The sequence below is a fragment of the Diaporthe amygdali genome, assembly GCF_026229845.1.
Source record: "Diaporthe amygdali strain CAA958 chromosome Unknown NODE_59_length_222216_cov_65_098826, whole genome shotgun sequence".
Taxonomy (NCBI): domain Eukaryota; kingdom Fungi; phylum Ascomycota; class Sordariomycetes; order Diaporthales; family Diaporthaceae; genus Diaporthe; species Diaporthe amygdali.
The window spans coordinates 67,745-93,943 of NW_026517079.1; the positions used below are offsets into that span (position 1 = coordinate 67,745).

The 26,199-nt window shown below is 51.2% G+C and overlaps 7 protein-coding genes across 7 annotated transcripts; 3 read left to right on the forward strand and 4 right to left on the reverse strand.

Annotated features, from left to right (window-relative positions):
• Window positions 1–996: 996 nt before the first annotated feature.
• On the reverse strand, window positions 997–2,461 carry J7T55_000487 (uncharacterized protein; the record flags this gene model as incomplete). Its single annotated transcript, XM_053135768.1, has 4 exons — window positions 997–1,134; window positions 1,377–1,960; window positions 2,207–2,303; window positions 2,411–2,461. 4 exons carry the CDS (start codon window positions 2,459–2,461, stop codon window positions 997–999), a joined length of 870 nt encoding a protein of 289 aa, XP_052986560.1.
• Window positions 2,462–4,096: 1,635 nt separating this feature from the next.
• J7T55_000488 (nima-interacting protein) lies at window positions 4,097–11,449 on the reverse strand (the record flags this gene model as incomplete). Its single annotated transcript, XM_053135769.1, has 12 exons — window positions 4,097–6,132; window positions 6,185–6,472; window positions 6,535–6,695; window positions 6,749–6,857; window positions 6,931–7,070; window positions 7,119–7,482; window positions 7,810–7,877; window positions 8,435–8,470; window positions 9,558–10,489; window positions 10,650–10,840; window positions 10,929–11,062; window positions 11,142–11,449. 12 exons carry the CDS (start codon window positions 11,447–11,449, stop codon window positions 4,097–4,099), a joined length of 4,767 nt encoding a protein of 1,588 aa, XP_052986561.1.
• A 1,460-nt stretch (window positions 11,450–12,909) lies between these two features.
• Window positions 12,910–14,588, forward strand: J7T55_000489 (uncharacterized protein; the record flags this gene model as incomplete). Its single annotated transcript, XM_053135770.1, has 3 exons — window positions 12,910–13,939; window positions 14,105–14,325; window positions 14,484–14,588. 3 exons carry the CDS (start codon window positions 12,910–12,912, stop codon window positions 14,586–14,588), a joined length of 1,356 nt encoding a protein of 451 aa, XP_052986562.1.
• Window positions 14,589–16,264: 1,676 nt separating this feature from the next.
• Window positions 16,265–17,589, reverse strand: J7T55_000490 (uncharacterized protein; the record flags this gene model as incomplete). Its single annotated transcript, XM_053135771.1, has 4 exons — window positions 16,265–16,367; window positions 16,909–17,064; window positions 17,126–17,390; window positions 17,481–17,589. 4 exons carry the CDS (start codon window positions 17,587–17,589, stop codon window positions 16,265–16,267), a joined length of 633 nt encoding a protein of 210 aa, XP_052986563.1.
• A 749-nt stretch (window positions 17,590–18,338) lies between these two features.
• Window positions 18,339–20,634, forward strand: J7T55_000491 (uncharacterized protein; the record flags this gene model as incomplete). Its single annotated transcript, XM_053135772.1, has 3 exons — window positions 18,339–18,351; window positions 18,603–18,834; window positions 19,005–20,634. 3 exons carry the CDS (start codon window positions 18,339–18,341, stop codon window positions 20,632–20,634), a joined length of 1,875 nt encoding a protein of 624 aa, XP_052986564.1.
• A 1,226-nt stretch (window positions 20,635–21,860) lies between these two features.
• Window positions 21,861–22,712, reverse strand: J7T55_000492 (uncharacterized protein; the record flags this gene model as incomplete). The annotated part of the gene is made up of 1 exon (XM_053135773.1): window positions 21,861–22,712. The coding sequence occupies one exon, from the start codon at window positions 22,710–22,712 to the stop codon at window positions 21,861–21,863; it is 852 nt and encodes a 283-aa protein (XP_052986565.1).
• Window positions 22,713–23,875: 1,163 nt separating this feature from the next.
• J7T55_000493 (uncharacterized protein) lies at window positions 23,876–25,445 on the forward strand (the record flags this gene model as incomplete). The annotated part of the gene is made up of 2 exons (XM_053135774.1): window positions 23,876–24,071; window positions 24,124–25,445. 2 exons carry the CDS (start codon window positions 23,876–23,878, stop codon window positions 25,443–25,445), a joined length of 1,518 nt encoding a protein of 505 aa, XP_052986566.1.
• Between the last annotated feature and the right edge of the window lie 754 nt (window positions 25,446–26,199).

Here is a 26,199-nt window from a genome sequence, read left to right on the forward strand (position 1 = left end):
CACAAGGTTCGGGTGTGCTAAGACGCACCCGCCCTCCAAGGCCGCTGGGCCGCAGGCCTGGTAAAGGGCCGCATCGAGGGCATGGTAGATAGCAGGTGTTCAGAGAACAACGAAGAGGATTGTCGACATTCATCACTTGGAGAAATGGGAGTAATTTCGATATCTTGCTTTCCTAGCCAACACAGGGCAAAGAGCTCCAGGCCATGCTCTAGTGCTGCGCAAGGAAAGCCGTACTTGCATCAATAACTAGCTCTGAAAGCACATTTGAAATATAAGGGCAGATTAAACCTATGATATTGTAATCACACTCAACAATCAACTATGTATGCAAAATGAGTTTCAGGGAGACACCTCGGACAACAGGTCGTCTATTGTCACTGTCGCACCACAGTCATGCAAAATTGCAAATAGTCAATGGTTCCTTGGGCCTCCAAAACGGAGTGGTACGCGTGCACATTATCCACTATGAAAGTGAACACCAATTTCTCCATATCACTTCCTACCAGGATATGCATCGTGCCGCGCTTCCCCGTCTTAGAAGTCGGCCTGGTCGGAATTGCGAATAAAGTCGTAGTAGAACTTGGCCATGTTTACATGCTCAGCCATTAAGAGACGCTCGTTCACTGCATGGATATTGGAGAACGACGCTAGGCTCCCCGGACTCCATCTATAAATGTGCTTGCTTTGATAAGTCTGTTAAGGCAAAATGTTAGCTCAAGGATGCACTCCGCTTCTCCCTGTCCTAAGGAATAGGCCGTTCATATCCCTCGATTACTTACTACTGTAATGCTTAGAGTCAGTACCGCTCGTCATCGCCCCTGGCGCTGCGAGGACACTTGAAGCTTCTTTAGCGAACGTCTGGCGGATGGTGCCGGCGAACAAGTCCCAGACGGCCCCGCTTGTAGGTGATTGTGGTGTGATGTAAGACTTGTCCCTTGTTTCCAGAACTAACGTGTCATAATAACTCGGCTCCCACAGTCGGTTCATTTTCTGCCTCTAAGGTGTCATTCCTTTCGCGGCAAGATAGTCTTCGTAGTCTTTATCACCTTCGAAGGCTTTCAGCTGGAGCTTGTACTTCTGGGCAACGTCATCGACAAGCCTGACGATTCTGTCTTGTATCCCGCCGACACTGTCCTGTGGCGCATATCAGTGGTTAAACCCCAGAGTTACAGACTCAGGTAGCGCATTGATTTTTTTTCCTCCAGCGATCCAATCGACTGCCTATGATGTCTGAATGAAATACTGTGTCTGGGGCGAGATCTGGGCCAACACATAGGCCACTGCCGTGAGGTCGCCTCCGCGGACCAAACAGGTAAGCTCAGGATAGGCTTTGGGCGAGTGTCGTGCCAGACAAATCAAGGCCTGGTGCACAGGACTGCGTTCTTGGATCTCGGGTTGAATGGGTGCGACTCCAGTGACTTGACAATCTCTGATATGATCCCAATGGCGGTGTGCAGCGTAGGGGTGGAACTATGCCCACCTACGACATCAAGGTCAAACCATACATCTAGATAACCCTTCTCGTACACGGCCGGGAGCGCATGCATTGTGTCACCCAGGCTCTGCAGACCGGCGCCGCCATCATCGAGGATGACAGCAACTCCGCCTTCTCCGTACTTTTCCTCGAGGTACTCTGAGATTTCGCCGGCTCCTCGGTGCCCGGAGCACTCCTCGCCCAACCCGAAAGCAAACACGACCGTGCGGCGAGGCTGGTACTCGTCCTGGGAAAGGAGAGCTTCCATGGCGGACATGAGGGCTATGATGGCGGACTTGTCATCGGAGGCTCCGCGGCCCCAAAGGTACCCGTCTGTCTCATTGTAGTAGGCGTCAAATGGCGGGTGCTCCCACCGGTCTAGAGTGTCTCTCTCGACTGGAACGACGTCTTGGTGAGCAGTCAGGAGGATCGGCGCGAGGGTCTCGTCGGAGCCGGAGACAGTGTGTACAAGTCGGAATTTGTTGACTGTCTCAACAGAGGCAAATTCGTATCTTGACGTGTGGTCGTTCCCATTTTAGCCTCATCCTATGACCACCGTAGCCTTGGAATCGTTTGAGCATGCTACCTCCCAACAACTGGTTATTCACATGTTCGGGCATAGGTCCTCTAGAACCTCTGTGATCCGAACAAACGGCTTCCATCTTTCGTCATCGTCAAAATCCCCAAGGTCATCGTAACAAACCGAGGGCACGCGAACAAGTAGTTAGTGACGTTTGACCAGGGCATCAAGTGCCTCAGTTCCTGAGAATAGCTCCTGCGAGCTCAACAGCCCGTCTCCGAAGGGTCGAGAGGGCGAGACTGGTCGCATCTGTATCTTGAAATGTCGAATCCGGGAGTTTCGAGTGCTGAAGCACTGTCTGCCCCAAGATAGTGTTCTTTCTCAAACGCGAAGCCAATAGCGATTGCTGAGCTCACCACAGCAACCGCATTGACACTCGTCAGAAGCTTGAGGATGGCATTGATCATCGTGTGCGAATTTGAAGCCACGCAAGGGTTGGTTTTGTTTTATCCTGAATGGGGATGGGGGACATCGATATGGAGTTCTCCGACGTCAAGGACGGGCACTGGTTTAGCATGTCTATATACTTTGATCAGCCAGCGCGAGCATAATTTGCGGATACAGCTCGTGGTCCAAGATTCAATCGATGCATTGTCGCTCGCATTCGGTCCCGATGTTCTACTACACCAAGCCAATACATGAGCTCATCTGTGACGTGGTAGGCGTTTTGGAGTAAGCGGTGGTCGTGTACCACCATGTAGTGAGAACCCGATGTCTTAACAAGCATCGCTGCGATAGGTCTGTGAGCTTTTTACATTCTCTTCAACACCCGAGAGGATCCAGTTTACCTGCTAGGTACGCACAAACAATCTCATGAGCGGTTAGCGCAGCGTGTGCGAGTTGCATTTTCGCGGACATTTGTACGGCACTTGCCACGATCACCACAAGAACTTTCTTGAGTTGAGAAGAGAATTTGAAAGGTCGAAGGCTCTCCGACGGCGACGGCACCCACGTCGCTAAGGTTATGAAGACCTTCAGCATCGAAGGCGCGGCCGCGGTGCTATTCCAGGACCCCATGACGCGCAAATAGGCCTTCGAGCGTGTCTTCTCTAGTAATACCGACATGAGACTTGGGCTGCGATATGGCAGTGAGTAATCAATTAAAGTCATCAATTAAAGACCCACTAGTATCCACTTACCTTGAGTATGAGACTCGATAAACAGTTTCATATTTGCTGTCACCTCGGCAGCTGCAATAATGCGCACACTTTTATTTTGTGCAAAACACTTTACCATATTGTTCTGAAATATTATCGTAAGTCACCGTGACTCCTTGCTATCTTCAGCACGCTAGAGACACAACTGAGGATGTAAGTCCGTGATATGATCAAAATCTGCCGTGCCAAAAACAGACACTCCAGATGTTAGAACATCCTGACTATACCCTCTGCCTTAGACCACCGGAAAAAAAAAAATTATCTTAAGATAGATAACAGCATATATTGTAGGCAACCTCTGTTGGTACAATCTACAGTCATTTTTATGATAATCAGCAGGTTCTTAAATGGCAACCTTTGTCTTGAAAAAGCAGACTGGCATATATATAGTTATTTTCAACTTTAAAGTTCTCGAAGCAGTACGTTCAAATACACGAGCTTTTTTTACCCGGGCATGAGGTTCCTAGTGACTTCGGGGGAAAAGGAGCATTCTTTTCGGTGTGAGTTGCTTGAGCGAGCCAAATCTTTGACTGAATGGATGTACCAGGGGTTTTCTCACAGGATTCACTCAACCAAGCTCTCGCGCAGTCTTCCCTATGCAGAAGGTTGAAATTTTACCCAAGTTATAGGCTGAGTTCATCTCGAGTGTTAATATCTAGAATGCCTGCTAAGTGTGCCCAAGCAGCTTTGAGTGAAACTGGAAGGAAGTTTCGATGGACTGTAGAAGAGCACGGCACGATATCATTACTAAAAGAATCACTTTTTATTCATCCTCCAAACATCATCAATCTCATCTAGCAGAGTCGCAGCTCCCTGTTGGCCTTGGCTCTAGTCTGCCCCACGATCTGAAGATCTGGAACGAAGACGGCGTGAGAGATCTTCTACCTAAGAGAACCAGCCGCCGCCACCGCCCTCGCGACGGTCATCTCGCTTATCGCCGCCAAAGAAGTGCTTCGCAGCACCTTCAATGACGTCTCCAACCAGGTCGTTGTTGTCATCATCATCCCGACGTCTGCCTTCGTCCCGCCTCTCGCCGGAATAGCCTCCCTCTTGCCGGCCGCCTCCGTACTCGTCGCGGCGCCCAGAGTCGTAGCCTCCACCTCCGCCTCCGCCGTAGCCTCCACCGCCACCATAGCCCTGATTCTCTTGTCGGGAGGAGCCGTATCCTCCTCCTCCTCCGTAGCCCTCCGAGTCGTCTCGGCGAGAGGAACCGTATCCGCCTCCACCTCCGCCTCCGCCATAGCCACCGGACTCCTCTCGTCGCGAAGAGCTATAGCTGTCCGACTCTTCACGTCGCGAGCCACCATAACCTCCTCCGTAGCTCTGGGTCTCTTCCCGACGGTAGCTCGAGCTGCTGGTCTCGCCTTCCCAGCGCCTCTCCTCATGGTGCTGACGTCCACCATAGCTTTCCTGAGTTTCCTGGTAGCCATAACCGTGCTCGCCGCCCCGTCCATCATCCCTCTGCTCGGTGCGACGGAACTCCTGCCTCTCACGCCCATCATCGTACCGGGTCTCTGTGAACTCAGCCTGCTCGTAGCGACGACCATCGTTGCTACGGCCGTACTGCGAAATAGACTGGCTGACACCGCCGTCCTCGGTACGATGAGGTCGCGACTCGTATGTGTCCGAGTCCTTCTGGAACGCACCTTCCAGGAGCGATGACACGTTGCCAAGAAGACCGCCACCCTTAGTGGGGTTGTTGGAGTCGGGCAGGTTGACCCTACCGCCCGTCTGGTTGGAGACGATGTCAGAGAAGCCGGACGTGACTCCGCCGATGATAGCGCCTGCGGCAGCCGACGCAATCTTGTCCTCAACGGATTGGTCACCACCGCCGAACTGCTTGTGCATGCTCAATTTGCCGGAGCATCCATGGCCGTGGCCAGTGTCTTGCACGCCCTCCTTGTGGTTCTCTCCGTTCTTGACACCGTTGCGGGACAACTTGTTGCGGTACTCGTCTTTCGCGTTCTCGGGCATTTCGTTCCACCACTCTTCAACGCTGCGGAACATCATCTCGCGACCTTCGCGGGCTCCGTCCTCGCCCTGGCCGCGCTGGGCCGGGTGGTGCAGGACTCCGTGGATGAGGCGGGTGCAAACGCGGTTAATGTCGATGGACTCGTCGTCAATAGCTTCCATGAGCTGCGGGACGGCCCATGCGACAACCTTGCTGGCCGTCTTGCCGGCAACTTCGTTGAGAATGTTGGAGAAGTGGTCCTTAGACAGCATGGAGTGAGTGGGATCTGTGCTCTCGTCGTCGTTGAACACGATCAGCTGCTCGTTCTCACTGGACTGAATAATCTCATCAGAGCCGGTGCGGAGCTCGTTCTTGACCTGGTTGATGACAGGGACCACGAAAGGTGCGATGACAGAGAAGACGAAAACCGATAGCTGCTCCTCAAGCTGCTCAACAATCTGAGGCAGAACGGGGATCTTCTCGATAGCCTCCGTGACCTTTTGGAGGATATCGTCGTGGAACTCAATTGCGGGCATGATCTGGCGGAAAATATTCTGCACATAAAGCGTGTACTCCTCAGGATCACGTGGCGAAACTGACATCTGCTCCACCTGGGCGGCACTTGCGTTCTGCTGGATGTCATCCATCTTGGACTTCTTATCATCGTCCCCGAAAAGACCGTCTGGGATCTTATCCAGGAGGTTGCGCAGAATGCTGGTGTCTTTGTTCTGGCTCTCCTGGAGGGTGCCCTCAAGCTCGTCAATCTCATTCTGAGTGAGCTTGTCGGAGACCTCTCCCGTGACGGAGTGCAAGAAATCGACACCACCGAAGGTACCGGTGACAATTGGGTAGACTTCATGACGAGCGCCAGATAGACGTATCTGAGTGTTACGACCAACGTGGGGGAACACATCGCGCTCACCCATCTCAATCAGCGCCAGCTCGCAGTAGTTGCTGTGCGCCAGGAAGTCTTTCACATTGCGTTAGTTTCCAAGTTTGCGATTCTCCATGAAACAACTCACCTTCCAAGCAGTGAAGTCCAGTGCCCAGCAGTCGAAGCGCCTCATGCAGGTCCTCCTTCCTGTTATCACGCTGGTACCGTCGCCCAAGCTCGACACACTTAGTGAAAAGACGGCGGACGTGAAGAGCGCTGGTCATGATGTTCACGTTCTCGTTGGCGATGTAGTTCTTCATGCCTGTCTCTTCATCGATGGCCAGCTCAACTCGCTCATCGATGGGGCCACGCAGACGACGGTCGTATTGACGAGCATCCTCGTTGTCAGCGTAGTTCTTGGGGTTGTCAATATGGTCTATGAGGGCTGTTAGCACCTAAACGGGAAAGGAGACGCGTAAATTGACCAGGCTGAGTTACCTTCAGGCCGGTAGCAGCCGAGACGATCGGCAGTAACCTCAAACTCGCGCGAACCATAGCCAAATGTCAAGAAGCCTAGGACGCAGAGTAGAAGACGAATGGCCTCGGCTGAAACGCTCTTCACCGTGCCGACATCGATGGCTTGGGAATAATCTCGCAACCTAGAGCTACATTAGTTTGAAGGGCGGTAAAGGGGGTATCAGTTGGATCTTACCAGTTGCCAAAGTAAGTGCGCGACACCATCAGCTTGTCAAACTTCTTGCCACCAACGGCTCGAGCCATCAAGATCTTGAGAAGCGTATCCTCGATGTCGCCGTGGCGCCCTGTCAAGTGTTCACGTGAGTATTGGGGTCGTCCTCTTTTGGAGTTGGTCCGGTGGTATGTGTGTGGGCTTACAGTTCTGGCCCTCGACTTTGGAGATGCTAGCGATGTTTCCAGCGCCGAAGGCATGAGCGCGACCGGCGAAGAGGAAGAGAAGGACCAGCCCCATCAACAGGGGGGTCATCTTGAGGGAGGACGTCATGGCAATCTGTAGTCTGCGCATGCAGGCAATTGTCAGCTTGGGTCAGGTTGCTAAGAAAGACTTGAAAGAGCTGTTTGCGATCAATTGCGACAGACTGGCCTGGCCTGGCCGCAAGTCACGATTGATTTGGGACAGGGCCTTGTGTTGAAGAAGAGGAGAGTCACCAACCTGGCTGACCGCCTTGTTGCTCAGGCTTGCGTGAGACGACCAGAGTAGTGACAAGTTGAGAGCTCTGTGAAGCTCAAGTAGGTTATGGCGGGGTAGTTGTGTCGTTTTCTTGAGACGGGTATCTTCAATCAGCCCCTTCACAAACAGTTTCTTGATACGAAAATTGATGATGTGGAAGGGCAGAAGATGGAAATGGGAAAGGAGGAAGAACACACCGTCTCTGGTCCTGGTCAACCTTGGGAGGCGACGCAGAGGGACTGGGTAGGGAGGAGTGGTCAAACGTGCCAAGACTCCATACAGAGCTCAGGATTCGTGAGGGAGAGGGGCAGCTCTGTGGCAGATGGCGGGGTGATGAGGGTCGCTCACGTCGTCAGCCAAGAAAAACAGCAAGCGCTCAGGGGGTCCGTTTCTTTTTCGTAATGTGATTGTTATGCTACAGAACGTTGACTGTTTTGTCTCTACACACAGCTATCATGGACGTTCCCCTTCGTCCTGCTTTACTTCTCTATGCAGATTGTCGGAATGGACTCAAAGCTCTGTTCGTCCTTGGGCGCAACGAGGCGGAAGCTTTGCTTGTGACAGACAGTCCTGACGAGGGGCTCCCAGGATGTGAGCTTCCAGATCCGCCTTGGTGTGGAGACCCTTAATCAAGCTACATTCATGCTCCAACGAAAAACCAGCTGCGCACCACCCGCGGTAGCTGAACGATCTACGGTCCTGTAGGCCAGTCCCGGCCAGTCGATGGCTCTCTTCGTGTTTTTGTTGCAGGGAACCTTGTGCAGTGGGTTTGATTCAATCAACAGGATCCAACACGACGTGTCAGAACGCGGGTGCGCCACTCCTGAGGCCTCACGTCATCGTAAGGACTCCAAATCATCGGCGTGTAACCTAATCACTGCTTTTCACGTTGCCTTTGTGATAGCCTTGCCATACCGTCCTCTTTTACTGCAGGACAACATCTCATGCCTTGCTGAATGTCCCGTCAGATACTAAGGAATCGATACCTGCACCATGGCACCTAAGTAGGTCTTGAACCATTCCCGTGGCGGTATCCCAGAAGGCTTGCCAGATACTGGAGAGTCCACAGGAGATTAAAAAAAAAATAACCTACCTAGGTACCTAGGTACCTAGACGTTGGAGCTATTCTGCAAGAGGTTGGCCTATGACATGTTATCCCACAACAGGTTGTCCTATAGTTAATTCTCTTACAAGAGGTTATCCCACAGGACGTCAACCCACAGGAAACTGTGTCTTGGTCAGGTTACAATACCGTGTTTGTGATGCCTGCAAGCTGCTCATTCTCCAGAGAGTCTTGGTAACCAATTGTTCATCGTCCCTACAAGCTGCATCAGGGGCGCCGCCCATCATGTTTCATGTGCCGCCCGGGCCGTTGCGCACGACCTCCCACCCCCGTTTCCAAATGGCGATGGCCCCTCGAGTTCCTCATGCCCCCGAGTTACTGTGAGCGGAAACTTCAGACCATCTACGTAGATACCCAACTGTCAACGCGGCTGCTCCGAAACCAAATGGTGCTAGTCTCAGTCATATTAGAGTCAAGGGGTTTCTCATCTCCATATTCGTAGGCAAAAGCACCGTTTGCGAGGACAACCATCCCTAGAATCCACAGTCACTACGAATGGCCCATTAAGTGACACTGATGTCGATCTAGATATAGTCCATTGTAATTTACTAACATCAAGTATTTCCACCGCAGTCACGATGTCCGGCGATTTCCCCTCTGCATAGTCAGGCCCCAGCTGCAAATAGGACAGAAAGGAAATATAGCCACGTCGGTGATATCAGCTTTCTACAATACTTTACAGATATAATTCAAAAGTTTGTGGATATAATTTGAAGCAGCATAACAAGATACTAGCAGCTAGGAGCAAAAAGGTAATGCCTGGAGGTCTAGGTGTCACGTGGGTTTCACAAATGTCGACAACTCGATGTCCACTTCACCTAAACATAAAATGAACATGCGAAAATTTGGTTTCCCAATGACCTCATAAAACTATAGGCTTCAATGGAGTAATAGGGATTTGTAACTCGGATTTAAATTATGGCTGATTTTCTTTTCCTGTTGCTTTTTCTCATGTTTTTATTCGCGGAGGTTATCGAATGTACCTTACTGGAATATCCCAGTAGTTTAATAGACAGGGTTCAATTTCATATTCAACGATTCCCGCTGCCTGAAGACTCCAAGTCCTTTCCAACCTTCTCAGGTGAGTTATTGCGGGGTGCATCAAGTGTAGTACGCATTACCACCTCCTTCTCCAAAAAAGTAACCAGAAGCGCAAACGCGCTGAAAGCGAGGCACACATACCAAACATACCTTAAGGCATCGTTATATACATGAACAACCTGTCCTTTGACATCCTTGGGCAGGGACGACAAGTACGTGCTCGAAACATGCGAGTAAGCATTACCTCCACCAAGTACATCACGCACATTCTCGTCAGTGATCGTGTCCGACAGTTGTGAAAAACGGCTGTTGAAGATGGCAGCTGGGATGGCGATGCCCCATATGCTGCCGAAAGAACGAAGATACGCCCACAACGCGCTCGCAGGTACGGCATCAGATGTTGGTAGGGCGGCCTGGGCAGCGGGGAGGATCGTGGTGATGAGCATCCCGGATCCCCAACCTGCGATAATCTGATATGTGACTATCTTCGCAAGGGAGGAATTCTCATCCAAGTCGATGTAAAGTCCTGTCGCAAGCACAATGAGACCGTATGCTATGAGGTGTATTGGCTTGTACCGCCCCCATTTCGACAGTGCGAACCCACCGGACACGGCGGCGGGGACGTAGACCAGCACCGATGGGAGAAGGAGGACGCCCGACCGGCCAGTCGACACAAGCAGCACACCCTCGAAGTACAGTGCCATGAAGTAGAGCCGCCAAAACGTCAACGCTCCAGCGAGGAACGTGCTCAAGAACGCCACGGCGCTTGTTCTGTTCCCGAATAACCGTGGAGGGATTGTTGGATTCACACACCACGAACTCGACTCGTAGGCATGGAAAGCGGCCAGACCAGCGAATCCGACGAGAAGTGGGAATAGAATTCGCCAGGACGCCCAAGGATACCTGGTGTCTGCCCAGCTCAGGGAGATCAGGATGCTCACCACGCTACCGATCAACAGCCAGTTACCGATCCAATCCACTCTCTTCAGGCCTTGACGCACAGTCATTAATCTTGGTGCATCTACGTGCAGAAAGAGAAATAGCAGTATTAATGCCAGGGCACCAACAGGCAGATTCAGCCACTAAGGTTAAGAAGATGTATCAGTCAACTGTCTACTCACGAGAAGTCTCGGTGGGTATTCGGGGGAGGAAAGGTTGAAGGTCAGCCTTCAAGGGAAATATCACACAACAACAATAACTAGGTCATATAAGGTGAAACGAAGGGTTAATAGCTGTACGTACGAAAACCCAGCGCCAATTAGTTTGGCTTATGGCGCCGCCGATGGGAGGGCCGGCTGCGATTCCCAAGCCGAACACACCGAAAATTGCCGCGAGATATTTACCGCGTTCTCTGACAGAGGTCAAGTCCGAGACGATGATATTTCCAAGGACGCCGACGCCAGCGCCGCCTAGACCTTGGACTATACGACCAGCTGGCAGATGGATGTATGTCTTAGCCTTCGATCTTTAAAGTTGCAGAAAGTGATGGCTTGAAAAGTAAGGAGCACAGCCTAGACATACCAATGAGCATAGCCATAGAGTCTGCACCACCAGCTATACCACTGCCGAGCATAAACATTACGACAGCGAAAAGGGTAGGCCAGCGCCGGCCGAAGACGAATGCGAACTGGCCGTAGAAAGGAATAAAGACCGTGCTGTGCGAAGTCAGCAAGCGTATTGAAGCATGAGACATCACTGAGCCTTGCCCAATTCCAAAAAAGAGTATACACTGACGCTGTTAGCAAGTATCCATTCATGATCCAGACGTAGTTGTCTCCGGCATCGAGGTCTGACGCAATCTTAGGCAACGACGCAGTGGTGACTGTGGACTCCAGTGCGATGAGCAGTGTCGCGAGGCATATTGGCGGGAAAACTGCCCAGAAACGCCACCCACGGGACGGAGCAGACTTCTCCTCAGGCTTTTCAGGACCGCTCTTTGGCTCAATGGTTACATGTTTTTCATGGCTGCCATTTTCAGATAGACTGGTTTTGGCAGGGGTTTGGACGTGACCATTATCAATTGACATTTCGGTGTTAGCCATTTTCAGAATGTTAAGGAGATGTTCGCCAGTTTAAAAGCAAACAAAACACGATTGAGATGGAAATATGATGGCTAAAACATTGGGAAGATGAGGATTCCTAAGTGGACCAGCTCGAAGTCCCTTAGAGCTGAATGAGACCGGCAGTCCGAATCAGTTTACTTTGATCAGCCACGTCGAGCTGCACATCACATGCTAGAAATAGCTCAGGAGCGATGATCTTCTTGATTATTACAACTCTGATATCGGTAAGATGGAGTGAATATGAGGCTGCGCAAGCTGGGTCCAGCAGGCGTCAAGTCGGACTTGACTGGCTAATGTCGAGAAATTTGCGAACCCGCCAGTATTATTCATCACAGTTCCACAAACTACTATTATGATCTCACTCAACCAATGTTCTCTGGGCTTTTGGCGGCTACTAGCGACCTTTAGCCTCAAGAATATCAAAACTTGCATGCAACATTCGGCAGCGCTTCTGACGTGAGACAACAGATCCACTCCGACCACAACCCAGTAATCATTTATTGTCGTGGCCAAATCATTCTGAGTCAGTATCCTCCAAGAAAGAAAAAAAAAGAAAAATGAACAGTGCCAGCATTCATTCCTCCTGGAGGCCAAATTTGACGAGGTGATGTCCAGAAAGACCTCTATACCGGCAATGTATTTCAGTCATTGCATGACCTGTAAATGGCCCGTGGCTAGCCTCTGATGTGTACTTTCGCAGCCAATGTAATGGAGACATTTCTCACAAGTGTATTGATACTCAAAACCATGTATATATACTAGCGGCGACTCGTGTCAGGAATCCGCCACGACAGGCCATGTGATTTGTCGCCATTCTGCTAGTACAAGGTATCATTTGGATTGGGTAGGGCAAGGCCCAGCGCTTATCACTTACGTAGGAGCGTGAAGCAGGCTAGATGGAATCAGCTCTTGTATCGAGGAGCACTGAACCACAGGGGAATGCTTCAAGTATACTTCGACACCTAAAAGAATGAGTACTTAGCAATTCTCATCAATAAAAGTTCGATAAGTCGAGAACCTCTTGATCATGTCGTCAAAAAAATTTTGCGTCAAAAGTAGGAATGAAGTTGCAAAATGTGCGGCTGTACAAATTGCAACAGCTCCCCAAGAAGGCTTTTCATCAGGTACTTTGTGTATTTGCAACCTTCACTTGAAGATAATCCACTTCTGACGTGAGGAGGCTATCGGAAGTGCTGACATGAGGGCCCAACTCCTTGTCTGCCTAAAAATACCAAATTGTAGAAGGCGCCGTAGAGACCAAATCGAGATACAGATGTGGACCACAGTACAGACTCTCTGCTATGACGATAAGGGATGAGACTCCTTTGAAAGCTGAAAAGTTGACCTGAGAAGTCCCTCAATCTTCAAATCTTCCGAGTTATTGTTTTATACAGAGAAGTATTTGCTAAATATCGCTACCGGATTATTGCCCAGACACGATGGCGCTGTCTTTGGGAATATTGGCGGCAGTAACGAAGAGCGGCTGGTCGTTGCTGCCCAAGCTTTGTGCTCTCGCCAGCTTCGTACTACTCCTCAGTGTTACAATCTCCAAAATATGGAGCAATGTATCTAGCCGAAGCTTCAGAGCGCAACACGGATGCAAACCATGCCGCAAGTTTCCCCTAAGGGATCCAGTGCTGGGCCTTGACTTCATCATCACCAACATCAGGGCGTTCCAAAACCACAGGTTCCTCGAGCTCCTCTCAAGCCGCTTCCGCAAAGCCGGACCAACCTGGGAGGTGCGTGGCTTCCACCGAAGGTCTATCTTCACAGCTGACCCGGAAAATGTCAAAACACTCCTCTCGCTAAGGTTCAAGGACTTCACACTCGGCGGCCGGCAGCGCATCATGGGTCCGCTGTTGGGACAAGGTGTCTTCGCCAGCGACGGCGAGGAGTGGGCGCACTCGCGCGCCCTGCTCCGGCCCATTTTCGCAAAGGAGCACGTCGCCGACCTGAGCCTCATCGAGACGCACGTCAGCCACCTGTTCCGCCTCCTCCCCAGCGACGGCAGCACCGTCGACTTGCAGCCGCTCTTCCACCGCTTCACCCTCGACTCCGCCACGGACTTCCTCTTCGGCAAGGCAACTAGCACCCTCGTCAATGCGAAAGAGCTCGACTTGGCTTTCGCCAAGGCGCTCCGGTATTCCCTCGACCACATGGCCTTCCTCCTGATAGCAGGTCCACTGCGGCGCTTCTGGAAGAACGACCCGGAGTTCAACAAGTCAAACAAGATCTGCCGGTCGTATGTCGACACGTTCGTCGACCAGGTCCTGGAGTACAAGAAAGGCGAGTCCCCAGTCGTCAATATCTTGGCCGAGGAGGGCGGGATCCGGCGGAACTCATTTCTCAGGGACCTCGCCAACGCGACGAACGACAAAGGCAAGATCCGTGGCGAGCTCCTCAGCTTGTTGCTAGCAGGGAGGGACACGACTGCAAGTCTGTTGAACAGTTTGTTTTACCACTTCTCGCGTAGGCCCGATGTATGGGCAAAGTTGCGGGAGGAGATTAGCACACTAGGTGATCGTAGGCCGACATACGCGGAATTGAGGGCCCTCAAGTATGCAAAGTTCTGCATAAATGAAGGCAAGTCATTTCAGTCGCTGTGTTGCAATTCAATAGCTAACCACGATCCAGCGTTACGACTCTACCCACCGGTCCCAACAAGCGCGAAAGTCGCTGTTCGTGACACGATACTGCCTCGTGGTGGCGGCCCAGACGGAGAAGCACCCATATACATTCCAAAAGGGCTCAAAGTGCTCTACTCGACATACTCGATGCACCGCCGCCTGGATATTTGGGGTGAGGACGCCGACGAGTTCCGCCCCGAGCGGTGGGATGGCGCGAAGCATTCCTGGGTAAGTATCTTAAAGCTTCCCCTCTCAAGACAAAGTTCTCACCTTACTCATATATTACTGGAAAGGAATACCTTCCCTTCAATGGGGGCCCAAGAGTTTGCCTTGGACAACAGTATGCTATTACAGAAACGCTTTATATCATTACGCGGTTCGTGCAGGAGTTTCAGAGTATCGAGGCGCGCGACAACCTACCCTGGACCGAGACGTTGGGCCTGACGGTCACCCCGGCTTACGTGCGGGTTGGTCTTTGTCGGCCAACTTAGTTATGGCTGCTAAGAGCTATGCGCACAAGTTGGAATATGGCTGTACGGCAACACCTATGCAGACTGTATTGTAATGATGTACGCAAAGCATATTTCTTCTGTTTAGAACATGGGCTGCGTGGAAAGGCAGATGTCCAAGACACTCCCGTCGTAATATCCCCAAATTAGACTAGATAGATGTGGTCCCTCCCTCTCGGCAAGTGTGCTGTCACATGCGATTTGAACGAATTCGGACAGGATCCAAAGGGGGCAAAGAAAGAACTAGAGCCTGAATCTACCATTCTTGCGTGAAACTCTTGAAACTTCTCAGTCTGGGTAATCTACCTAGTCAGTAGCCATAGGTGAATTTCTGCACGAGATGAGGGCCAGCACAAACTTTTCTGTTAGGGGCTATCTTGCACGCGTCAGAGAAGGTTCATGGAAAGGCTCTTTCTAATGCAATCGACGGTACATGACGTCTTGAGAATGTTAACAAGCTCACGTGTAGTTGACAAGTAATCATGATTTCGATGCTGAACTATGAACTTGCACCAATGTAAGAATAAGATCGCGGACGTGGTTTCATCTTCACGCCCGCTTTTGCCGATATCGAGTAGAGGGTGTACATGTACGTGCACAGCCACCAACGTTGCAAATGCCATGCTTTACGACGCTCAAGACGATTTGCCTTCGAGTGTTGACTCCTGATAGCTGTTTCAATAGACTAACATGTTGGGTGCACCGCTGCGATATGCGTTAAATTGCTACAGTGCGATACGGAATGCGTAGCACTGATTTTCAGATCGACAAAGAGCATAACAGAGCGCCTCCGTCTTCGCCCTCGACACTTCAAGTCGCGGATGCCCTCACCTTTTTGTTTGCGCTAATATTAGGCCTTGGCTAATAAACTTTACGCGTCAAATGATCAGGTCAGTTTTATTACCAACATGCGTGCGCGTACTCGTGGCCGGCAGGGGGTGCTCTCGAACTGCGTGGCATCCGACAAGCTTTTCTCTCAAAGTTGGGACGGGGCCCGTTAGTGATTTGCATTGCATGATATCAGTGCCGATGATCCAGAGATGACTCCTGCTGAGACCACTGCGTTGCGGCCTGCGGATAACACGGCACTCGGATGATTGTACCCGTGAATGTGCCGTATCCCGTCACCGACTTAAGGCAGCTTCCTTCATCGACTCATGAGTGCCCACGGGCGTCAAAGTTCCCTGGTTATTACTCGAGCAGGGCATTGTAGATGATGCACGAGGTGGTTACGCTAAAAAATGTCGAAGTCGAGTAGGAACCTCCGCGACATCCGGAGGCGTCAGAGCTTGCGGAGCTGACGAAGATGTCGAGGTTGAAATTCATGTTTCCAAAATGTCAGGCTCTGACCCGGCGACTGAGTGATCCGGGAACGGGATGTCGCATGCTGGCATGTTGAATAGATCGTACATGTTTAGTGGGGCCGTCCCTGCTTATGCGATGGATCTATTCTACAGTCCAACAGCCTATACCTGGGAAAAGATACCTCTCGATGCACCTAGACTCGTAAGCGACTGCTCAGTAGAGGAGATAGATAGGCCTGAGAGCATTGCCGTTATGCACCGCGGTCACCAGAAAAGGAATCGTGTCTGGGACCAGGCAGGGGTTCTGTGAGCCCAGGTCCAAGGCCCGAGACGATAGGCGGGAAGGTCAAGACCTCACCTGTCAGATGTCTTGGCCATGCATTCCGCGAATGTCCAGTCCCTACACAGAAATGCGGCAAAGGGACCAGAGGTGATGTGATGATCAACGGTGACGAGGCTGTGCTCTGTTTCAGATTTTCGGGCGGTTTATGGGATATGGCATGCGTCGAATCTGAGTGCTGCTTCGGTGAGACAAAAATCCCTGAACCAATTCTGAGTCCAGGTTCCCAGGTCCGAGACAGCCGAGGGGAAAGAGGGCCAAGCTTCAGCAGATCTGCATCTAGCACCACCTGCGGACTTGGCATTGGACCCGGGTGGCCGGACTCAACGATCAAAACTAGACACTATCCAGATTGAGATACTTTCATTATCTTGGAGAGTGGAACCATAGACCGAATTCGTGAGTGAAGTTTGGTGGATCTGTGGATTTGCCATCCAGCTAGGAATAGTCCAGTGGAATGACAGTTGGCATTGGACGGGCTCATCTTGAGACAAACTTTGGGCCACGCGACTCGGGTTAATGGAAGGGAGCCTGGCCGTAGCGACGTCCCTTTCCACAGCCCTTTGCTACCCTCGGTGCCATGTTCGGAGGCCTGTCTGTTCTACTTGCTCTGGTGAAGGAAGAGTGAATGCCTTCGTCAGTCTCTTTTTGTACGCACGTGAGAATAAAAAGAGCGCGCGGGCGGGGAGCAGAGAGGCCAGGCCCACCCTGAGAAGACCCCAGCTGGGCGCGACCAGGGTGACGGAAGAAGCTCGCCCTAAGGCGGCGCCCGTCCTTGGCGATGCGGGCGAGGAAAAGCTTCAGAAAAGCTTCGCTTCGCTCGTTATGGAGTTCGGCAATCTTGGAGCAGCGGCAACGACAGTGATTCGTCCAACCTGGTGTGACGTGTTGTGGACAGTCGTGTTGGCTTGCTGGCGGAAAGCCACTCTCGAGGATGGATGACCGAATCGAGATCGGCCCAGACAGGCCTGCCCAATACCAACAAGCGCAGCTGCATTGCAATAGTGCACGCCGGCCGTTTGAGGTTGAGGTTGAGGTTGAGGTTCAGGTTCTGCTGCTGCCTCTGCCTCTGCCTCTGCTGCTGCTGCTGCTCCTGATCTTGCTCCCAGTCTCGATTCTGACTCTGCCGGAAACCGCCGACTCATCTCACACATCTCACACATCTCGCGCTCATGCCACTGAATAAGCAACAGCAAAAACAATGCAGTCGGGAAGGCTGTCGGAATGTACATGCAATGTGATTGGGGTTCAGCTGTGGCTCGAACACAGCCTTGATGCCGGCGCTGCACGATTGCAAATACAGCGCAGCAGTGGGTCGTCGCTGGGGCTTCCCCGGCATCTTAGGTGCAGCTTCGTGCAGGAAAAAACCCGGGTTGGCGCTGGGGGAACGATGATGATGAGCATGATGATAGGAGGAGAGCGTGAGGAGAGTAGGGTGAACGGCAACGAGTTCCCGGACAGAGGGCACCAGAGGGCACCAGAGGGCACCAGAGGGCAAGCGACCACCTCGAAGCAGCTAGTATAGAACCAAACCCCTGCAACGCTGGGCTTCCCCCCTGCCCTGTCCCTGCCCTGGTCGCCGGTGCCCAGTGCCCCCAGTCGTGACAGTATCGAGTGCCCACCCGACTCCTGCTGCTCCGTGTTGCTCTTAAAAGCGGCATGTCTTGGCATTCTCCTCGCCCTGGCCCATCCCCTCGTCCTTCTTCCTCTTCGGATTCCCTCGCACACACCTATTCTTGCCTCAGCTGAGCCCCCCCCCCCAAGCCTGATCCTGTGCCTGTGCCTGTCTGTGCACGCCTACTTCGGTCCTGCTCCTCTACTCTACGCCCGCTAGGCCGAATTTGACCTTTGGGTGGTCTAATCTCACTCGCCTCCCTTCCACTCTACCTGACGTCTTCGAAGGCTCGTTTTGCTGGCACCTTTTTTCCCCCTTCCATCAATCTCCATTTTCACCCGACCAACAAGTGGATGACGGACCACCTCGCCTGTTGTTGACCTCGCCCTCCCGTTAAATTTGTTATTCTGCGCCTCTAGATGCATCCGTGCCTCGAGCCCTGGGTTCCACAGCCCACACCATGATTGTCGACAATGATGGGCAACAGTAAGTTTAAATTATTGTTTATCCATGTTTAATCCGGCCGTGTCTGAGACGATCTGGTCCCATTTCTGGTTACGCAAAACGCCGAGACGTCAAAAGGCTTGTCGTCTTTTGATGATGTGCTCCCCCAGCCTTGGCCCTTGGCAGCCGCCTTGGCACGCGTGGCCCAGCCGAGCACGTTTCCATGCGAGACTCCCAATTCTTCGGCTCGCGGAGATATGCGTACGGGTGCTAATTCGCCATTTGTGTCACAGCCTACGTCGACGATATTCAAAATGCAGTGTACGTCTCGAGCGTGTTTCCTTGTGTCTTGTCCCCTCCTGCCCTGTACATCCGGCCTTGTCCCCCCTTCGTGTCCCACATCGCCCTACTGGGTGACGTTGGTGGAGTCACGTACTCGCCGATGCCCTCGTCCCCAGAAGACGTCACCGATATCACCTCGTTCTCTCACACGTGCTACTGTGTCTCGTTCTTCAAGGCACTGCGGTCAACGGTATCGTCTCAGCGTGCCGGGCCGCGACAGTCTTGCGTGGGACGTCGTCTGCCTGTCTCCCACGACCCACCTTCCCATGAGCCGCATACAAGGCATCACTGCTGTTCTCCGCTTTTCATCTTCGTCTCTTCATGTACTGACACCCTTCGAGGCTTCTATTCAGCAATCCCGTCTGGTCTGGCGCCGATAGCATCCCATCGACGATCATCAGGAACATCACTGCGCTCTCCGTGAGTCGTTCCCTGCGCGACGCGCCTTCTCCCATTCCTACAGAAGTCTTCCCTCGTCGCTTTCGACACCCAATTAATGTCTTGCAGAGTGACATAGCCTACTCTGCCGAGATAAACGACAACATTACCATTCTGTCCTCCAGATACGCCCAGACAAACAATGGTGTCATTCAAGGATTGCTCTACGTCCCTGATCTGGACGCCCGCGATCCGTGCAAGGCGATTGAACCTGCATATGTGCCCAGTACAGCTGTGCGACAATCCCATCTGCCACCCTCGGACTACAATCTGATCGCCCTGGTGCCTTGGTGGAATGCTAGCTGTACGAGGTCGTATCTGGCTTCTGCCGCGCTCGATCCCATTCGAGGGCTCATCACGTATAGGCCTGACGACAGCATCGAGAAGCCCCCTTCTGTTGACGACGAGGTATGGAACCTTCAGGACCATGACGCCTGGAAAACCACGACCAAATTCCCGGTCTATGCTGTCTCAGGAGCGGTCGGGTCCTCGATGATGACACAACTGAGTCTCTATTCCGGCAATGTCACCTCCGTTCCTTACGGCGAAAATATTTCTGCCTTGTACAACCCTGACGCCGACGACTATGTCCGGATATGGTCCCAAATACACGTGGCTACTGCGGACTCCTTACCGACAATCTGGATCTTTATACTCATCTGCGTGGCTGCATTGTTCTTCATCGTGGCTGCCATTTCCTGCCTCATGCATTTCGTTCAACACAAGCGCAGGGTCTCGCTTCAGCGTCGTGTGATGAGTGGCGAAGTGAATCTGGAGGCGATGAACATTAAGCACGTCACAGTACCTATTGAGCATGTCGAAAAATTCCAACTATTCACATACAACTACGAACCGAACGCGAATAGCTTGCCCCCCTCGCCTACAACGCCTCGGGCCCCGGCACGAGCCCACGTGCGAAATAATAGCGTGGGAATCGACGAGACTATTACAAATACTTCTATGCCAACTTTTGCAGAGAAAGCACTGCCCAGCCCGACAGCGAAATCAACCGTCACTGGCATTACTGCCGTTAGCACCGCAACAGACTACCAACCTGCCTGCTCGATTTGCTCTGAGGACTACGAAAATAGGGTCACTATTATTCGCGAGCTTCCTTGCGGTCACATTTACCACCCGGAATGTATAGACGAATTCCTCACCAGTCACAGCTCATTATGCCCGCAGTGCAAGGCATCCATGCTTCCGAATGGCTATTGTCCCAAGGTCACGAATTCAATGGTTCGACGGGAGAGGGCCATTCGCAAACTGCGAGGCCATGTCATTATTGATGACTCGGACGTGGAAAGTGGTCGTGCCCAACCAGACTCATGGAGGACGAACGTCAAGAGGAAGCTGTTCCGTCCTAGCAACAACGCCGACAACGTCGTGCAGCGCATACCTCCCCGTCAAGTCCAAGCAGCATCACCCGAAGTTCAACTGCGAATGCGCGATCTAGCAGGAGACGAGTTTCATGACGCTCGAAGCGTAGACGGACAGCCCAAGTGGAAAAGGGCCACACGAACGCTGTTCCCGGGATTTATCTAACTTTCTCTTTTTTTTGCGACTTTTCTTTTTGGATCGGTTACCACATGATACCCCGGAGCAAATTTTGTACCTGATTTAGTGAGCATCGAATGGCGTTCCTTGGGATGACGGATTCTGGCGATGCATACCGTGGGCTTGGAGGGATAAGCACCACGTGGGGAGAATTTCCGTGGTGGCCGCATGGCTAGATAGAGCACCACGAGGACAGTGGAGATACCCAGTCAATCAGTTTGGACTCGGGACTCGAAGAAAATCTGGTGAGAGGATGTGTATACCTACCTCTGAACACCCGGCGGGGTAACTCTAGACCATTGTCATGTGCATTGTGTCGAGACAATTGTACATGTAGCCACATCATCTTGATTTTGAAAAGAGAAATCGGACATCAAGATTTATATAAATATTTTCGTTCCAGGATGGTGACTCAGTGCCTACATAATGTTAAACTTGACCTGGACATCACAGTCTGCTTTAAAGATTTTGAGTGGATACTCTACAGGTGAAAACAAAATCAAGGATAAAGATCGATGATAGATGAGAAAATAAAAGGCGGAAGGAGAGCGCACAACGCGAGATGTTTTACGACTACCACACAGAAGCTACTTCAAGTCAATTGACCATTACATAATTTGTAGAGTTGTCTCCCACCCTGGAAACGTGCACAATTGAGTAGTAGGAGGAGGAAAACTTCCAATCCAATCATACCCCGAGTTATATTATCTATATTAATGTTCTATATAGTAAGAACTGCGCTCCTTAGGTCTAACAGATCAAGTCTTATTGCATGCCGATTTAGGCTGTAATCCGAGTACATAAAAGTTTATTACACTCTCAAATAGATTCGAAATTGTATATGCATCATCAAATATGCTTTCAATAATCCAGAAGAATGAAGTCATTGTCGCGAGCAGCCGTCGGAAGAAAACCCTTCCAGAAGCTACCTAGCTCTCGGTAATTCTTAATAGGTTCTTCAACAGTACAGTATCGAAATTACCTCTTTTTTGGCACTTCCAGCTTATCTGCGGGGCATCAAGAAGACTTCGAGAAGGTTGAGTCAATCGTTGCTATCAATGGCTCTTGATATTTGCGGTTCGCGCTAGTTTTGCTGTTGCTCCTCTACGTAAGTTGTGGTCGAGTTGACGGTGGAAGGAATGAAATCACAAATCGTTACCTTGGTGTATTGGTGCCCTACGAGAAATGCCAGTTATCAGTTACATTTTGCCCCATCAACCAGCCTTGCGCACAATGGCAATCTGAGCGGTAGCCTTGAGAGTGATCTTGCCCCCTTCCACTTTGTATCCAGGCTCGCTAGCCAGGAGCTCCTTATACTTGGCCACCGCCATATCCCACTTCTCATCATCTTCCTCGGTCCACCCGCCTTTAGGCTGGCCGACAGAGCTCCAGATCGCACGGGCAAATTCATCGAGGTCTTGGACCGGGAGCATGGCTGACTTCTCGTGCAGCTGTACATCCTCGAATTTGAATCCTCCCTTCACCAGGAGGCTTCTTATATACTCTCGATCGCTATGCTCCGGATGGGGTTCGATATTAAGCTGAGCACCGGGGCCCCAGATCGCCCGACGAGTCTTCTGGGCACATTCCCCTTGAGGAACGTGAAGCCAAAAAGCAGTCACAGCGGTGCCTCCTGGCCTGAGCGTACGATAGAGCTCCTTGGCCGCGGCGACCGGATCGTCGATGATGGGCAGGCCGAAGGATAGGAAGGCGTGTGAGAAAGTGGCATCCGGAAACGACAGATTCTGAGCATCCATGACCTCGGCTCTCGAAGGCCAGTTCTTGGCTTCGGCGAGATTGTTGTAGATGGCGGCCATGGGCGGGGCAAGATCTGTAGCAACGATCTTGATGGTATCAGGTGGTGACAAAGCCAGAATACTTTCCGTTACTGGCTCCAAGCCGCATGCAGAGTCGTGGATGACTGAGTCTGGAGGGAACACAGGAGCAGGAAGAAGAGTTATCACATGTTTGGCGATGGTGAGTGTCTCCTTGGCGCCGATGATTTCGAATAGCTTCTCATCGAAAGGCATTGCCTTTCTGGGGATGAAGCCAAGAGGGGCAGACATCTTGCTGAGCCTGCGATGGTGTGTTGTTGTGAGGAGGGGTTGGAAGGGGATGACAGTAAGCAGCAAAGGGAAAGTTGGTCACTAACCCCAATGTTTTTAGATTTGGTCAAATATAGATGAGACAAGGACTCAAGTTCTCTACTTATTTTCAGGCTTATTTAAGCCCCAGACTTTAGATAAAGGTATTGTTCAGAGTAAGCGGCCAATACATCCGAAGTGCATCAGAATCAACCAACCGCGCAACCAACGTTGTGAACTATTGCCCAACCAACGCATACCAAGGGAATGTTCCACCACTTTCGGCTGCTTCGGCATTCAAATAGTCTGCAGATTTCTCAGGCCAGTCATAACGACGGCCTTAAATTCGGCGGATCCGTTTGCCGGGCAAAATGCACCCTTTCTACACAAGCGATTGTGTTAAAGATGGCAACGAGTCGCCGCAACTAGCGAGAGGGCCATAACAATACTGTGATATTCTTCGCGAACAAAAGGATTTGGCCTTACCGCTCTTGTGTTGGTTTAGCCTAAGGTCTTTCAGCGGGTAATCGAACGTGGTCTTCACTCACGACACGTGTTACGTGACGAAGTGTAAGTTACGATGAAGCACTTGTGTGAGACTCTGACCTGAACCCGAAGATGAATTAGGCGCGCAATTTCTGCTCAAAAGATCATTAATGAGACGTACAATAATGACGAGGTACAGCAATGCTGGGTACAATTCCCTTTGCTAACGAGTGCTATGGATAGAATGTTTAGCGAATCGCTCAAGTAGGCATGTTTAAGTTGCGCAGAGATGTAGGATTTGATACATTATGACACCTACTTGATTCAACTATCTTTACATTTTGGACAATGACTTACGATCGCTGTCGTCCCTCTCACGTAGTACAGAGACCCTTGGGTATATACCTACTTGGGGAGAGTCAGCTGTTGTGGGTACCGTCCGCACTTATGTAGGTGTCTACGTTGGGCAACTCGGCCAAAAAATCATGGCTTAACGGAATTGCGTGCTCAGCTCTATCAGCACGCCATTTAGAAGCAAATCCTTTTCTCTGGTCATATGATCAATGTCACGGCCACATTGCGGTAATGCGCATTTCGCATGGTCGACACTTCTGCCTCGCCGACCCAATTTTCCACGTCCATTCTCCAAGCCGTCAGCTATGGCATCAACTATGGAAAAACATCCGCAGCAGACCCTGAAGTCGGTCGAAGTGCATTCCCGAAACGACGCTGATGCCGCTCTGGAGATGTTGCGAGGGCATGGCTCGCAAACAGAAATCCTTGATCCAGAAAAGCACAGAAACCTTGTCCGGCGTATTGATCTGCACATCATGCCTTTGATTTGCATAGTTTATTGTGAGTTGGCCGCAACTATTAATATCGTTCATTTTGCTAATGTGTATTATAGTTCTTCAGTATCTTGACAAGATCGCCATTTCTTATGCGAGTGTTACCGGCATTAAATTGTCTGCCCACCTGCAAGGCAATGAGTTCAACTGGATAGCGAGCATATTCTTCTTTGGGCAGCTCGCTTTCGAGTTTCCCACCATCCGCCTGATCCAACTGTTCCCCTTGGCTAAGTACGTCGCCGTCAATGTTACCATCTGGGGCGGCATTCTGGCTTGTCTTGCGGCATGCAAGTCTTTCGCGACTCTCATGGTCTGTCGCGCCATCCTCGGCATGGCTGAAGCTGCAGTCGTGCCGGCCTGGGTTGTCTTTACATCCCAATGGTATCGTAAGGAGGAGCAGGCTTTTCGCGTCGGCATCTGGTTCTCTATGTGCGGTTTCGCGCAACTCTTGGGCGGTTGTTTCTCCTATGGAGTTGCTAACCACGTCGGGGGCGACGTAAACGCGGCTCTTCGAGGCTGGCAGGTCATTTTCCTATTCCTGGGCTTATTGACCTCCGTAGTCGGCATTATTTTCTGGTTCGTGCTTCCGGATTCACCTCTCTCAGCCAAGTTCCTATCCGCCGAGGAGAAAGCGCTGCACGCAGAACGCATGCGAGAGAATGAACAAGGCATCGGAAACCGCATATTCAAATGGAACCAATTCTGGGAAGCCGTTAGGGACCCCAACACCTGGCTTTACGCCTTTTGGATCTTCGCTGCCAACATCCCCAACTCGATAGCAACAAGCTTCGGCAATATCCTTGTCACAGGAATGGGCTACACCAGCAAGGAAAGCCTGCTACTTGTGACGCCCCTTGGTGCCTATGAGATTGTTGTGTTGATCGGTCTCACATACCTCGCGAGCAAGACCGGCCAACGCCTGTGGATCTGCATCGCAGGCCACATACCCTCCATCGTCGGTGCGATCCTAATGGCAACAACGAACAAAGTTCCCGCCCTTATAGGATTCTATCTAAGTGGAGGCATCCCCATCGGCTGGACAACCATCCTTGCATTACAAAGCACAAATGTGGCGGGATCAACCAAGAAAATAACCGTCACTTGCATCGGAACCATCGCATATACCGTTGGAAACATTATCTCGCCTCAGACTTTCCAGAGCAAAGATGCTCCAAGGTACATGCCTGCAAAAATATCTATCTGCATCCTTTACGTTTTGATTACGATCGATCTGTACCTGATTCGCCTGTTGGCGGTGAGGGAGAACAAGCGAAGAGATCGGGAGAGAGAAGCATTGGGAAATAATTATGTGGTGGAGAAGAACCACGAATTCTTGGACCTTACAGATCGAGAGAACAAAGAGTTCAGGTATGCGGTGTAATAGTCTACGATAGCACGGCACGGCACGGCTATAGAACATCGTACAAATGATTTTCTTGAACTTACATGAGAGTCTCCAATACAAAACAAATTGTTTCATGAGTTACACGGGGACAAGGGGGGACCCGGAAGAAGATCAAAGCTTCGTCGCATTTACTCTCAGCTTGATGAGAGTCCAACAGTGGTTTAATGAAAATGCTTATTGATAAAATGAAAACTATATGCGTGATTCATGACCTTGGTTCTACATAGCCGCCGTCGTCGCGGGCATATTCGTAGAGTGCCACACTAAATTCACTGTCAGATGCAGCAGACCGAGACATCGTATCGTCCAGTATGTCGTAAGATGACCACCCAGCACCACTGCCACAAGGCTTAGATATCACCGGATTCTCGAGAGTCAACCCCTCGCATCCTTCCATGGGCGACCAAACAAATTTGTCTATGACCTTAATTATATCCCAAGATTCCGGGAGACTCGGAAACTTTTGCTGGACTTGTTCGCAATATCTCTTTCGAATCCAGTGGATTTTGCCGCCCTCTTCACAAACGGTGAGCATTATTTGACACATCTTGTGTATGCATGTATCTATGTGATGAAAGAATAAGCAGTCTCAAATCCAGGCTACTTGTTCTTTTATAGCATTTCATTATCTGTCTTGAGAGTGAGCCACAGAAAACGTGCTCCCTAGTCACTGTTAGATACTTAAGTGGCAGTGCAAGTGACTGGAAGGACGTCCATTCAGGATGAATTG